Source organism: Mya arenaria, chromosome 7 (assembly GCF_026914265.1).
Source record: "Mya arenaria isolate MELC-2E11 chromosome 7, ASM2691426v1".
Taxonomy (NCBI): domain Eukaryota; kingdom Metazoa; phylum Mollusca; class Bivalvia; order Myida; family Myidae; genus Mya; species Mya arenaria.
The window spans coordinates 27,764,643-27,780,875 of NC_069128.1; the positions used below are offsets into that span (position 1 = coordinate 27,764,643).

The 16,233-nt window shown below is 33.2% G+C and overlaps 1 protein-coding gene across 1 annotated transcript; it reads left to right on the forward strand.

Moving 5' to 3' along the window:
• Window positions 1-4,017: 4,017 nt before the first annotated feature.
• On the forward strand, window positions 4,018-7,331 carry LOC128241045 (uncharacterized). Its single transcript, XM_052958031.1, has 5 exons — window positions 4,018-4,101; window positions 5,177-5,317; window positions 5,913-6,061; window positions 6,573-6,690; window positions 7,206-7,331. The coding sequence occupies exons 1-5, from the start codon at window positions 4,018-4,020 to the stop codon at window positions 7,329-7,331; spliced, it is 618 nt and encodes a 205-aa protein (XP_052813991.1).
• Window positions 7,332-16,233: the final 8,902 nt, after the last annotated feature.

Genomic DNA, 16,233 nt, shown 5'->3' on the forward strand with positions numbered 1-16,233 from the left:
CTTTCCGGTAGTATTTGAAACATTTTATACCCCACTTCCCCGACCGACCCTATTCATGATAAGCAGTCCCTTACACAATAGTCTATGAACACAATGCCCCCCCCCCCATCCCTTGCACACTATATTGTATGTTCTAAAGTGTTTTCCAGCAATGCGTTTACCAGGTTTTTGGTCATTGGACAAAACCGTCTCAAATATACACTGGTTTATACAGTCCAGATTTTTGTCTGAATAATAATGAGCAAAGCAATGAGTCATTTACTGTGTATATTCCCAGCCAGTCTTGTGCATATTTAACAGGTCTGCTGAAATTCAGCAATATAGCTTGTCATCATTACACATCATTATTTGTGCATGTAACTGTAAATACTGTGAGGCTTTGTGCTTAGAAACTTGACGGTCATAAATTATGCTATTATCTTGTCTCAGTCTTGGGATTTTTGTTCCACTCTTTACAGCAATCCAGAACACAGTTTTGTGTTGTTAAATTTTAGAATGTAACATTAAAGCTGCCTTCTACAGATTGACAGGTCTGACGTTATTTTACATTTTGTGACTCAGCCTTCAATTTAAGTCATTTAAGATAAAACAATAAAACAGATCACAATTAGTTGAAGAACTGCAGAAAATTTCCAATTTCTTAAAGCGTAAATCATTATAGCCATAAAACATCATTTTCCAAATTTTAATTAAAAAAAAAACAATCACATCTTTTGTCAGTAGTCTTATATTACTGTTTTTCAGACTCTAATGCAGAAAAAGCCTAATTCATAGACAAGAAAATGTGGTCAAACTGGTCAATCAAACTTTGAGAGAGCAACTTTAACAGAGACTATATATGATATATTTTGTTTCTGAGCCAATGGTGTCGCATAGGTATATAATAAGTTTGCAATTCACATGTTTGATATTCAATCTTTTAAATCAATTCAGCGTGTTGTAAAAATGTTGATGGATATAAAGATAATACTTACTTAAAGGTTCCCCCCTCAAAAAATGTTTTTGAAATAACTTATACGGTCAAAGAAAGGTGACATAATTATGCCCTCCCACATTTGGGAAAATGCTGATGGATAATCTGACGATTAATAAGATATATGTTGAATAAAATGTTATATGATATGAGAACACATATATCATACACTTCTGCAACCGAAATTTAAGTAAAAATTAGGTGACATGAAGAAAGATCTTAATTATTAAGAATGGGCTGTCAGAGTAATCATTGTGCCACAGAGTTATAAAACAAAAATTATTATTTATATTTCTCTCAAATAAATTTAATAAGGAAATATGAAAAGCTTAAGCATTTGTCTGTAAGGCCACATGTGGAAATCATAGATACTAATTACTATATATTATTATGGTATAGTGGGTAATTCATAGTCTTTGCAATATCAGTTACAGACATCTGCTAGACCTGTTCTTAATTATTGGACATACATTTAGATGAATGCAATTATAACATGAAGGTGTGAATTAGATTTTTATGGGTTCTAGACAATAGTAAGTTACATCAGGGGCTGGTATGAATGAATGCTTAATAACTATAAATTGTGTATGGTTAGTTATTGGTTGGTTATGTTATATGGGCGTGGCCTTAACTGAAATTGTTTGTTGTGATGTAAATGGTATGGTGTTGGGGTTGGGAAGATGTATTGTGTATTGTAACAATAGAGTTGATAGTTGATAAGTGGCAAAAATTGCTATACTTTCTCAAAATTAGAAAGTTGTTCTTAAATTTCATAAAATAACACATATAAATCTATAGACTAGAGATGATTTTTATTTGCAATTTATAAATTTTCATATAATTAAAAATGCAAGAATGTACTATACTATGAAGAAAACTGTAGATTAACGTAGCACTGGGAGTAAATGATGAATATATATTTATATCATGTTCAACACTACTAATAAGAACATAAAATAACAATGAATTGATGTTAAATTATGAATTATTATATATAATTACACTATAGGGAGAACTATATTCTTCAATTACACATTTTAACAGTATAATAAAAAAGCACATATTAAATATTTATAATTTATGTAATAATTGATATGAAATTAAAACGGATATTAACATTAACTCATAAAACAGCACTTTTATTCACACAGTCACATTAACTCAGGATAACTAATTAGGAAGCAGCATAAAAAATGTCATTATTTCCAAATCGCCTGTTTGCATCTTATGCTTAAACAGTACTTGTTAGGGAAGTGGTGTTATGTTATAAATAAATAGGGACAAGAAGAAACCCGGTGACAATAGCAAAAGAGACTTAACAAAATTATGCATAATGGGGCGGGGGGAGGGGGGGTAAACTTAATTACCCTTGCCATCTGGTAATACCCATTTGACGAGTACACTATTATGTCTACACAAATATTAAAACACAATAACATCCTTATATTAAAAGTTTGGCAACAGTAATTGTAGCGTGGATGCTTTGGATTATAAATTATATTGATGTCTACACAGTAAATATATATCTAAAGTCAATTATTAGTCATCTTTTTAAAAGATATCATCTTACAATTATACCCATTAAATGATGGGTGAAAGGAACAGCAAAAATATATCAATAAAATTATCAACATCGTAATTTTTTTCAGTCTCAGCCTACATGTATAACATATATTTTCTTGACAGTATATAATCTGGCTAGTTTGAAATTCAATAAATTGAAGGATCGCATACCAACAAGTTTTCTAAACCTCACCTATCAATGCAATGATAGGGGTTGTGAGTACTGGTATGCACCGAGGATTTTTTGTACAATGGTATTTTAAAAAAAATGCCTTTGACATGGAAACACCAGAAATAAATAGTACTGTCCCGTTTCGGGAGTTGAATTATAACTTGCAGCTGTCCATGTGGTTTGGTGTAATTGGACTTGTGATTTAAAATAATAAAATGGGTGGTATATGGCACCTGTACATGAAAATGCTCATATATAACCAACCACAGGGGCCGCCCCAGGTCAGATTAAGAATTATTAATAGTAAAAATAAAAATATTTATATCTTATTAACAAAAGTGTACATGCTGCTGTATTGCCAGGCAAACCAGGCTGAAGAATGTAACCAGTCCCAGAGTATAAGACTCCACCCTATGATGTAACAAAATATGGAATGAATTAATTGTTCCTATTGAGGCATAAACATAACAGTAGGGGGACCTTTAAACTCTTGCGGAAGTTAAAAATCAGGCTAGAACTTATTGAATGCCTATCTGCAATTTCATTGGCTGAGAATATAGATTGTATTCTAAACAAGAATAGTTATAGCTGGTGTGACTTTATGCTATGAAATCATGAGCATTTAAGGTGTTAATAAAGACAAACCCTGGCTAACCTTTATCAAAAAGATAAATTTGGAGGGCAAACACTCTGGACTGTCCTGATTTCTACATTCAGTTTTTTTTTTTCAATTAGATATGGGTATTACATTTTTATTCTTGTATGCTGGGTTGAATTATAAAAATCACCCTTCTAAGCCTTTGGATTATATAATTTTGATTTTGTAGCTTTGGCAAAGTTATTGGATAATTAAAAAAAAAACATCTCATATTTTGGATGGTAAAATAACTCGCCCCTGGAAAAAACACACCTCCCATCTTGTAGGATAAGAGTACAAGACCCCACATACCATTTGTACAAGACTGGCAAAACACCATTAAGTCTTAGTTTTCCCCATACATTTAAATATTGACTTTTGACTAATGCAATGACCTTTTTAACAGAAATATTAATCAAATTAGCAAGAAATATCTGTGTTCTGTGTGATTGGGGCCTTTTGCATGTTTTGCATAAGCTAAATACTTAGTTTGTGAATCAAAATTATTGAACTGGCTTAGTTACCACATGATATGTTAATTCTTTAATCGATCTTTTATTTATATGCAATGGCATAAGTGTTAATTTCAATAATATTAATTCATTAATTTTAGAAATATGTTTTTGAATTGCAAATGTTGCTTCTATTTAACAATTTAAGGGACTGTTCAACATGAAAGGAATTACCTTTGTCTCATTGATGCTTGTGAATTGCAAAGTATGTGACAGGCTGGTGAAGCAAGTGTCATCTTGGCAGGTAGTATACCAGATTTTTGTGATCCCACTTTTAATGGGTGTCATTTTCCCTCACACTGAAGCCATTTACCAAGGACAGGAAGTGACAGGGACCATGTACACAGACTCTCATAAATATTTATGGTGTTTAGTAGGTGGAGTCAATTTAATGTTCACCAATGAAATGTGCCTACTAAGAATTGCATTGCTTTAACACTGAATATATATATATATATATATATATATATATATATATATATATATATATATATATATATATATATATATATACATGTATATATGTGTGTGTGTGTGTGTGTGTAAATTAGAAAATATTACCTCACTGCAGTTATTTGCATGTTATGCTTTAATTGTAGTTCTATACAATATATATATATATAGGCCAGAAGAGCTTATGTGATGGTAATGTGTACGTAGCATGTGAGTCTGTGCGTCCGTGTGTCTGTAAACAATTTCTTGTTAACGCGATACAGTCTTCAGTTTTGATTGTATCTCGTTGAAACTTGTACAGTATTTAGATATCAATTAGAGCTTGTTTCCTATCGAAAACCAGCCATATCCGCATATGCATGCCTTATGGGCCTTGAAAGTTTTAAATTAAAGAAATGCTATTTTTAGTTAACTTCTTTTTAGACTTGCAGGTCTGCATGAGCGAATTCTATTTTTAGCCAAGTTTTAATGAACATGTAAATTCTAGTCAAGGACAAATGGAGAAAATTTGCTTTTTGTACTACACTTGGTTTTTAGAATTACACTACCCTGTTCTTGTTGAAAGCCCAAAGGCCATTTTTTAGCAACAGTAAATGACGCAACATTAAATGACGAATAAATGCTGTATGTAATAGTTGCATTTTGATATGATGTTTGCAATGTCCCTGCTTTCAAAACATATTGAGTATTCATTTGCTTTTCACAATGAATGGGTATGAGTTATTATGAAAACTGTTTTCTGTTCAATTTGCAGTTTAATTACTGAGAGCTTTTATGACTGTTTTGTGATATAAGATATAGTAGAATTTCTCACCAGTATTAGTCATTAGCTGAATTTGTCATATCAACCAATTTTTTCCCTTAAGGTGCTCAACAGTTACGCGAAGCTCCTAGCAAGAGAAGCTACTGACTCATCCGAACCCAGTGCGAAAAGGATGTTTGTGATCCCCTCGTATACAGCAGTGTTATGGGATGCTGGAATGTATGATAGATACATGTATACAAAGGTAGAGATTTGCATTAAAATAAGTTTTTATATCTTTGACTCTTCCCAGCAACTTTTATATAATTTATATAACTTTGAGAAAAGTCAATTTATATCTATCAGTCACTTGTTTATACCATGCTGCACATGAAAATTCATATGTATGAAATGTCGAATCTGCCATGTGGTATCAAAGATGGTTCCATAACAGCAAAAAACTGATCTGAACGAGTCAAATTTCAATTAAACTTTGTATGCATTGAAACAAAGCATTTCAATGGGAATTAATGTTCCTTTAAAAAAAATTAAATACAACTTATCTTTACCTAAGATCTTTTGAATATCCTTTGCCATAACATGCAAGTCGGTACACACATTGCTTAAAAGGAATCATGTTTAAAATGACAATAAGTTTTACACTTTTGCCCCCTTTGAAAGGAAAATGAATTGATTCAAGTTTCTTATGTTCCAGGAGCACACCTTTTTCTCTTAAGAAGCTTTAGTCTTGATGTGTACATTTCTACTTCAATATGACATACAATTAGTTTAAGGCATATGCTATGAAGCGAGCCAGTCAGCATGCAGCTTGGGTAATAGAATGTGTTTGTCTGTTTCAGGTTGATTTTACCCAGTTTGACTTTGTGGTAGTTCCATGGAACAAAAATGGCAACCACTGGGTAGTTATTGTGGCTCGGCCTAAAGATTTGACTGTGGCAGTTCATGGCTCCCTTGGTGCAGACAACCGTCCTCTGATTGACAGATTCTGGTAAGTTGATTACCACAACTATGATGATTTCAAAAAAGTTAAATCCTTTAAAACCATTGTAGTCACTTGTCATTTTTGTGCAAATACTTACAGAATTTGAGTGTGCATTTTAATATGTTGCACTAGACATGATTTTACAATACACAGAAAAGTGTTAGGTGTGAAATGCATTAATAAAAACTAAGTCACGGTAAAGAAAGGAATAGTTTATTATTTGACTCAGTTCGATGAAGATGATTTACATGGTTTCAAGGTATCTTTTAATGAACAAAGATATCTTTGGCTCTTTATAAGTAAGCTATGTACATTTCATATACACTCATTTTATGATTTTATCATTTACTGATCATGAATTCATCAATTGTACAATAATTTACCAACTGTCAGGAATGTTATTATACCAGAGAAGGTCCTGGTCAGAATGCTTCAATACCAAATGAATTTTACATTCTCAAGTGAACATTAACCATTGCTCAAGGGATTATACAATCGGTTAATATTTTATTTTCAGCAATTTTATGAGTGAAAGGTTGAAGATAGTCAATGATGGCCTTCAGCATTGGGAACCAGTTTCTTCCACAACAAATCAACAAACTGATGGCTCGAGTTGTGGGTTGTTTGTTTTGATGGTAAGTGTATGTATAAATTGTCAGTGACATATCCATGGCATTTATTTCTATTAAGATTGCCAAAATTGAATTTAGATTTTTTTTCTTAAATGCACTTTGACTGGCCATGACTATAGCATCATTTCCAGTGATTAGGCCTTTCACTGGTTAGGTTGTTGCAATAGATGATGCTGAGAACCTAAAATGCTACATAAAAGATACTTAAAATGGTATTGTTTATTTTATAATGACATGTTTTGTTTTATTTCATGGAATCATTTTCCCCCCTTCAGACTCTTGAAGTCATTGATTTGTACATTTGCATTGACTAGTTAATAACCATTTTATTTTCATTGTCAAGTACATGTTTATTTTCAAGTAACTTTGCATTTACTAGTACATTTGCTTTGCCTAGTACATTTTCATTGTCTATTGACTTTGCATTGCCTTGTACATTTGTTTTGCTTAATACTTTTCCGTTGTCTAATACATTTCCATTGTCTAGTTAATCTGCATTGCCTATTGTATATTTCAAGCTTCCACAATTGTTGGTAGATAAAGAACAAACACAGCATATAAGAAGAAACGCTGCTATTGTCATGGGCCCGATTGTCAAGGGCATGCCAGAAAACATCAACATACTGGTAGAGAAGCGGTGGTAGAGGACCTGTTTTTAATGTTTTATGGTTCGTTGAAGGAAAATACAGTTGTTGATTCCCAAGTTTTTTTCCAATTCACGCCAAATGATTGATTATTTCTTGTAGTAACATATTATATTGATATCATCAATAGTAAAATTCGAAGAATTGGTGAAACGCAAAATCTATTTGAAAAAAGACCATATTCTACGTCAGGGTAAAAATTCTTGACGAGATATTATTGAACTATTTTATTACTACTTATTAAACTTATTGTATTTGTACAACAATTTTTCACTTACATGAAAATGTCACTTAAATTACCGACACGTATTTCAGACAAAATGCATTATATCTTTATACAAAAAGGTTCAAACAAAGTACATGTAGTGAAAACAAATTTGATTTTTAAGATTGAAACAGACATAAGTTTTTTAAGGAAGTTCAATATTGAAAGACTTTGTGTAATTGGAACATATTTCTTGTGATTGTTGATTTCTAATTATTAACCATGTGATGATTTCCAAGACCCAAACGTTGTGGCACACCTGATCAATAACTTGCCCCAGTCTCTGTCTTCCCAGGTGTGTGTCACCAATATTCTAGCAAATGCATGCAAAGTGTGGTTACAGTCACATGTTTTATAAGGGAGGGTATCCGCCTCTCACCAAACAGGTTAACGTATGATTACACCTTTTGATTTAATATTGTAGGTCACTGGTGGACTGATTCCAATGTCACAAAATTATGTCAATTAGGTTACCGGACCTTGACTGATGTGTGTCAAGGCTGTCGTCTTACTTATTTCGGGACTTCGGCACGGCCATCATTGACCGTAACTGTTGTGCGGTCTCCCAGCTGAATTCAGGATTTCAGAACAGACATCAAACACCTTGCCTGAGATAACCACATGCGGCAACCCGGCTGAGCTCATTGCTTAAGAACAGATATTAAGGACATTGATTGAGGTGAGTTAATGCAATCATCCGGCTTAATTAAAGACACAGACATCTGGGACTTTGTGGCTTGACAGAAATACGCTGATTTCAATTACAAATTCAGAACGGACAACATATTGTCATATTTTACCACAGCAATGTACATCAGAATGCTGATCGCAACCAATCAATGTGCTTGGTTTTCAACCAATCAACGCTCAGTTTGAATAACCAATGAAAGCATTGCTTTGCTCTAGCGCTTTTTGCGACGTATATAAGGCCGAGTTTTTTTATAATATCGTCATTCGAGATGATATTGCCATACAGTTAACATCAAGAAATATTTGATATTTATTAACTTGAACTTTGTAGTTGCTCGTTGAAAGATACGATAGTTAATTTAATGCCTACACTTCTATGCTATTGCTTTAAAGCTCAGCTATCCTGTGAGGGATAGTAAGTTGAAACTTCAACAATCTTTCAGAAAAAGCTCTGCTTTCCTGTTTGATGTAGTTAGAGCGTTTTAAGAGATTGCAGACGCAAAGAAAGAAAGTGAACGTATTTTATGCATTTACCAAGAAAGCTCGGCTATCTGGTATTTTATAACTGATAAGTATTTTAATTTTGAAAGTTACAACTCTGTGTTTTATGCAAGAAAGCCCAGCTTTCTGTTAATTCACAGAGATCACTGACATAGTAGTAGATTTAGAGTGTTTGAAATTCATTGTAAATAAGTCGATCATAGGCATTTAGCCAAAAGGAAAATCACTTATACAACTTGTTTTATAATTATTTTGTGATTATTTATTTGGAGCTTAATCAAAATCATTTGTACACAATCAGGTTCAGTAACCTTGAGGAAAATTATTATATAGTTTCATCCTTTGTCATTTATTTAAGAGTTCTGCCATAAGTTTGATAACATAGTCTACAGCCGATCGGTACACTCCGCACACGTTACAATGTTTACTGTAATACTTAAAAGAATAAACGCTTGACAGAATAACGCAAATGATCGGTAAAATAAAGCCAGTTTGCATTTTTAGTACAGTATGTTTCGTCAGCGGATCACTATTATAGCAGGGAGTCAGATACATTATTATTTATTCGCTTTCCTTTTTCGTCTTATTTATTTACTTAAATTACCTCCATAATCAATGTCAAATCCCACATATAAATATATATGTTATTCTCAAATTGTTAATCCTATCATATGTGCTAATTGAGAAGACGATACTAATGATATACAGAACATTGGTCCAAGCCGTTTGCTTTCATATACTTGAAATTCTTGAAACTGTTTAAAGACAAGGGCAAAAACATATAATTAAATCAATTTACCAGAACAACTAGTGTTATTGACCTTAAATATCAGTGAATTTAACTAAGGTAGGTTCATTTGCAATGAATAATTGTTTGGCTTTATAAACTTGTAATTTTAATGTAATTTGCAGTTTGTATTGATAAAAACGTAGCCTTCCGACCGAAATAGTCAAATCAATTCCACTCAGCGCTATCACTTACCTGATAAGACGAGTGACTTCCGAATGGGGAATTATTAATCGTTTGCGTACAAGGCCATGTTGGAAACGTTTCCGAGAAAACACTAAGCTGCCAGGTCAAAAAGACTGATTGAATATGGATTAACATATGTCACATACCAAAACTGGACATAGGCTTCCATGTTTTCTCTCAGTGTTTCTAGTCTGAATTTTGGTAAGTACAATGTGTTCATAACTTCCAACTAATGGAATGCCGGGCAGTGAAGTCTATAAATAGACAACTATAAATAAGTGTATTTGGTGAAATAATACACTATTTTCATCGTTGGACAAGTTTACCAAATAGAAAAGACGAAACGCTCAGAGGTTGACACGTTCCTGTTGCTCGTGACATGGATATTCGTAATAATGCTCTGCGTATTTATTAGCATAACTTCACTGGCAACTACTGTCTTCAAGAAAATAGTAACTGTCGTGGTCATTATTAATATATATATATATATGATTTTTATACGAATATGCATTACGGAGTATAAACAATCGAAAGCGAAAATTACTTAGAACCAATGGTTTTTGCTAATTGTTCTTTTAATAAATTGTTTGACCATGTGTTTCATGTTTATATCTTGGGCATAGAAATATATATGGAAGAGGTCAAGCCAGCGGCCATGACCTTTGTGTGTTGTGTTTTCCGGCAGTGACTGTAAAAATTGAGCAAAAGCAAAAACATTTTAATTGCTGTGTTATTCCCAAGTCAAATGTCATGTTCAAATATATAACTTAACTAAACCATAGATATTCAGTATCAGCTTATGCTAGTTAGAACAAAGTGGAAGAAAACAGCTGGTCCGATACAATGTTTATGAGAACGAAATCGTTTTCACACGTAGAAAGGCATGGCTTAGTCGCCGCTCTCATATTGGTTCCTGGTGGCAACGTATTTGTCCGAGAATCTCGAGATTAAGCCGTGTCTGTCAAAATACTTTGAGGTGGCAACCTTAGAAATAATTAATGACCGGATCGAGCAGATTTATCATCTACTTAAATGCTGATTTTCAAGATGAGTGGTTATACATTTCTTAGTATTTAATGCAGAGTCATCCCTATGAATAAATTAAAGACACACCTTTTATGTCAAATTGTTTTTTAAAAATATATCTTCGTTATTTTACAATCCACGTTTTTGTGTCGTTATGACTATTTTAATACCGTATCAAGGAATATTGTGTGTAAAATTTTAGCGAAAGGTTTGTGCGATACATAATCCGGATGCATAATTATCTTTTTTATACGAAATAACAGCCCGAGTTTACACTTTAAAAGTTAATAATTTGCTAAAAGCTAATATTTGGCTTGTATTAAGACTTTTTTTTGACATCTTTCATTATTTCATTTTGGGTCTTGAAATGTAAGTTAATTTCAGTTTGTTCTTTAACAATGTATGTCAATATACATCAAATGATGATATTTGGTAGTGATCTATCAGTTCATATTTGCTGATTCTTCACTAAATTAATGAAATCGGACTGAATAGCTTGTATCGAAGGACATTGATGAATACATGTCTTGTTGTTTTTTTTATTCGCACAGTATTTAATTACATGATCAGGTTAGGATTAACAACAGTGTTATATTCAGGAGCATAAATATCATTCAAACCGTATCATAACAATAGATTGTAATTTTTAGTAAATAAAGGGAAGTAATAGAGCTGCAAAGAAAATGTGCATAATATTAGGAATTATAAATATTAGCAATATAAATCGTGCATGAAAAAACGATATTTAATTGTTTATTCTTTAGATAATTTGCTCTTTCAAACATATTGATGTACAAACAATTTGAATCGACATGGCTAATAATTAATGTTAAAATGACAATTGTACTGATGGTTTTGATGTTGCAATATTTGTTTCATATGTAATCACTGTAAATAATTTAAAAATAATCACATGTTGAGTATAATGATTGTATTCGGATAAGTTGGCTTGTTAACAATATTGTCTTTATCAAAATCGACGTCTGTGACACATAATATTGTTAATGTGAAATGAAGCAAAGCAAATGGCTACTGACGAAATTGAGAAACAAGAAAGAACAGTATTTTATTTCCTTCTTAATATTACTTCAAAATTCTTAAATGAGTGCATCTGGCCTGACATCGAAAGAATCACAATTTATTTCATCATTGTAAAAGATTCAAAAGTCTTGTATTATCATTAAGATCAAATAATGACAACGATGATTGTTGGTGTCGTATGGAAATGGTGTCTTGAAGTGTCGAAACTTGTCATTGTTAAAATCCACATTTCACTCCGCAGCAGACAGACCAACCGCACGTCCAACATTTATACCCATAGCCAAATCCAGTCGCCACTGCCGCTACAATAAAAAAAATATTTCTTAAATATGCATAGTGTAAGCTTTATATAAGTGACTCCTCCAATTCTTGTATTGTACACATCTATTGTGTATTGATCCGAATATTTAATGCCGTCTGCTGTCTATCAGTGTGGGGATTTTTTTTTTGTCACGTGACACACAAATAGTTACGTATACACAGGAAGTAGGGCAAAAAGCACAAATCAGGTAAGCTATTTGCATTTTTCTACGTTATTAACTCGCTCCTAAAGTTAAGTCCTAGCCTACCGACTTCGACAATTTAGAAGCTTTCCGAAAGTGTGCTTATTGTCTTTCAGAATGTTTTACTTTTTCAGCACATTTAATAATATTTTCAAGTACACACATCCGACCAATTTGTTATTAATACGTCCCAAAATACCGTAGGTTTTCGTTGCAAGTATTTTGAAGTGGACTTCTCGCGGTAAAAGAAGATTCTGCTTTGCTTAGAAGCCTTTATATGCAGGATTTTAAAAGAAATCGTCAAAACAATGTGGTACTGTAGAAATGTCAACATGCATACGTGTATGTGAAATGTTTTGTTATGTTATGTCATCGTACATACTTCTCACGTTTCATGGTGCAAGTATTAACCTGAAACAATGCTATTTACAGTGAAACGTATTTCTATCGTTTGAAATATATCATGGCATTGTTTGAACACGGAAGGAGTATGCCAGGTTGTGAGAACTGTTCCCCGTAGCCATATAGCGCGGGGCGATGGCCATCTTCAGCCCAAGCTCAAGAGGGGTGCGGCAGCCTCAAAGTGAACCATCACAAAATTTGACAATTTTGCATTGATATTCTTAAAGCTTTTAAATAAATTGCGACTACATAATTGGCTTGTTTTTTTGTGTGTGTGTTTAGCTCGTCATTTTTACAAATAGAATAAAAAACTGAACAACTATTAATGCTATAAAAACAATTTAACAACTTGTCAGTATGGTGGGCTCCAAAAGGATATTTTTCTAAACTGTATTTATAAGAGATCAGATATAAACAATATACCATCGATGTTATTATTGATGAAAAAAAAACTATTTCAAATATTGGATACACTATTTCCCCCTTTTCATAAATAATAACAAAAGGTTTGAAAATGCAAATGTGTTCATTTTGTTTCCAGAATATGCTAATATTGTGTAAAGAGAATGAAACATATTGTTTTAATCATTTAATAAAATGATTATTTAGGATTTTTATTTGATACCTTTAGTAGATAATGTCTTGATTGAAAACGGGAAACAATGTGTGTTACATGGAATTCATGTATGTTTGCATTTATTAAAAATATATTTCGACAAACGTTTTTGATAACTATTTTATAAACCAAAAATATTATATTATCCGGGTGATAAGATAAATTTTGTCGTCAATTCTTAAATTACATAAAATCATAAGTATCACATAAACATGTCATATTGAAATTATAGTTCTAGGTAGTCCATGAAATAAAATACTTAATTGATTGGATACTTGTAATTGCAGAACATTATTTTTGATTTGTTTAACGATTTTAACAAATATTTAGGTTGGAAAATCAGTGACAATACATCACCAAACAGGAATATCAAGGCCAAAAATACCTGTAACCTACCACCATTTGTATCTTGGTAGACTTGCGCGACTTCCCGCGCAAAACACTTCCCAACATGAGGAAAAATAAAACGGTTAAAACATAGGACCTTGTGCCAAAAAGGTTAGGTCAAGAAAACGGAATCAAATACTAATTTTGTTAAGTCCAATAATAAAATATAATAAAAGTTTCAATTTGTAGAAACTGATCAGAAATGGCATCGTAGGCACTGGTATTTCTTGTGATTGTTGCCTCTGTGGGATTCGGGTCCGCCCTTGGAAGGAAAACGGTTCGTTACATGATAGGCTATTGAAATTACCGATCATTTTCACCAACTATTTGCATATGATATACTTTAAACTAAATATCGAAGTGAGATCAGTACATCCGTGACAAATAAAATTTTACTTAATGTTTGTGTCACAAGTAGCAATACAATAGAGTAAGGATGAGGCAGTTGTAATTTAGTATGTGGAAAGGCTTTAAATGAAATGCTTCATAAATTTGTAAAATAAAACGTCTCATTGTCAATACGTTTGCTTTTATAAATTTTAAAACCTCTATCTTTTCAAACCTTAGTTCAGTTTGGTAATGATGAAAACCTGAAAAATAAGGAAGTAACACTGAAAGATGGTGGTGACATCACCTTTATCACCATAAAGGACACAGAGACTGGCTCAGTCACTACAGTTGAACGTATCAAAAAGAAGGTACAAGTAATTTCGTATTTTTGCGGAATGTTATTTCATTTTGCGCTTAATAGGTACACTTAACATAGTTGGATTAGTCAGGAAACTGAAATGAAATATTACAAAGTATTAGTGTAATCTTTCTTTCTAATTTATAGTGGTAATTGTTTCGGAATTAAGTTAAACAATCAATGAATGCTAATAAATAGTGTAATGATTACTCATTGGAGAATATTTCGCCGTAAAGCGAGTCATTTTAGTGGGTTACAGAAGATAGTCGAAGGTTAAATTTGTGTTAATTCTTTTGTCAATAATTGTTGACATATTTCAATGACATAGTAATATGAATTTATTTTGAATAAATTAATATACTCCGTATACATATCTTTAAGACAACGTCAAACCAAGAAGGTTTTTAAACGACCAAAATATAATTTTCTACGTTTGATTGAAAAGAATTAGGAGAAAATTGTTTCCCCTTGTATCGTTCCGAAACGATACGCCTGGGGGCGCTATGATTTCGCGCTCTATCGAGCACGTGTTTACCGTGCAATATTGATTGATTCATTCAGCGCATGGTCACCAAGCTGTGTACAAGCATGTCCGACGATAATTCTCACTCCGACAATTCAATTGCCAGGCAGTTGCGTGATATTTCAAATAAACTTTCGCAACAAAGTGACGAAGTATCTGCTTTGCGTGAGGAATTTAGGGGAAACAGTGTTTCTATCGGAAAGGAAGTTAAGAAATTGAAAACGGACATAGACGTGCAGTGGAAGAGGCAAGGTAACAAAGTTCAATACACATTCAACGCGGAGATTATCGACTTTATGAGTAAAGCTTGTTGGGCTTTGGAAAACGACAAAGTATCCTACTGCAAAGATGTTCTCTCTGAAGGAATAGATAAACTGAAACACAGGCAAAAGTTAATTCGTATTGCTGATAGCTCTGAGGGTGGATGGGACACCGTCAATTGTTACGAATCCAATCCACTAGCCAGTGACTCTGATGATGAAACTAAGTTACGTAAGGCCGAAACGCAAGCTCTCAAGAAGCGAAAAAACAAGAGCGTCAAGCGTCTTCAGTCAGTTCGCAAGACGCCTTCTGCAACCGTTACTTCCGGCGCTTTGTATGGGTATCCTGCTTATCGTGGTTTTCAACCAGACGCATACAGGCAGCAGGCTCCAAGAGGCAGGGGGTCTTTTCGTGGCTTCTACGGCAACGCTCCCAGACCCAGTCTCCCGTTCGGTTCCTGTTACTCCTGTGGGGAATACGACCACTTCCGGCGACAATGTCCGTACACCACCGGTGCCGCCGTCTTCAAGGCCGACGCCTCAGCCACCAAGAAATGACGTGGCACAGGGCACCAGCACCGTGGAAGATGAGTATTTTTCATATCTGTCAGAACAATGTAAAGAACAGGAACATTCACACAATTTGACTACTGATTATTTTGAGTATGAATCCGGGCAAAAAGACATTATAGTTCGTGGTAGGCTTAGAGAACATTTAGATTTTTGGAAACGAATTTGTACAAATGATTTCATAATAGACACAATAGAAAACGGTTATAAAATCCCTTTTTATTCTTTACCAGCATCTTGTTGTTTAAGGAATAATAAGTCTGCTTTAGATAATTCTGAATTTGTTTCTGAAGCCATAAATGATTTGTTAATAAGAAATTTAATTCAAGTTTGTGAGTCTAGGCCTCAAGTAGTTAGCCCACTCACTGTCAGTGTCAGGAGCAATCAAAAGAAACGTTTAATTTTGGATTTAAGAGTCGTTAATCGACATTTATGGAAACAATATTTTAAGTATGAT

What these genes read in the sequence shown, in the direction of transcription:
- LOC128241045 (XM_052958031.1), top strand. Translation starts at nt 4,018, where the DNA reads ATGAAAGGAATTACCTTTGTCTCATTGATGCTTGTGAATTGCAAAGTA. An exon ending in AGCAAGTGTCATCTTGGCAG is followed by an intron (nt 4,102 to 5,176) that starts GTAGTATACCAG and finishes TTTTCCCTTAAG; the next exon opens with GTGCTCAACAGTTACGCGAA. An exon ending in GTGGGTTGTTTGTTTTGATG is followed by an intron (nt 6,691 to 7,205) that starts GTAAGTGTATGT and finishes GTATATTTCAAG; the next exon opens with CTTCCACAATTGTTGGTAGA.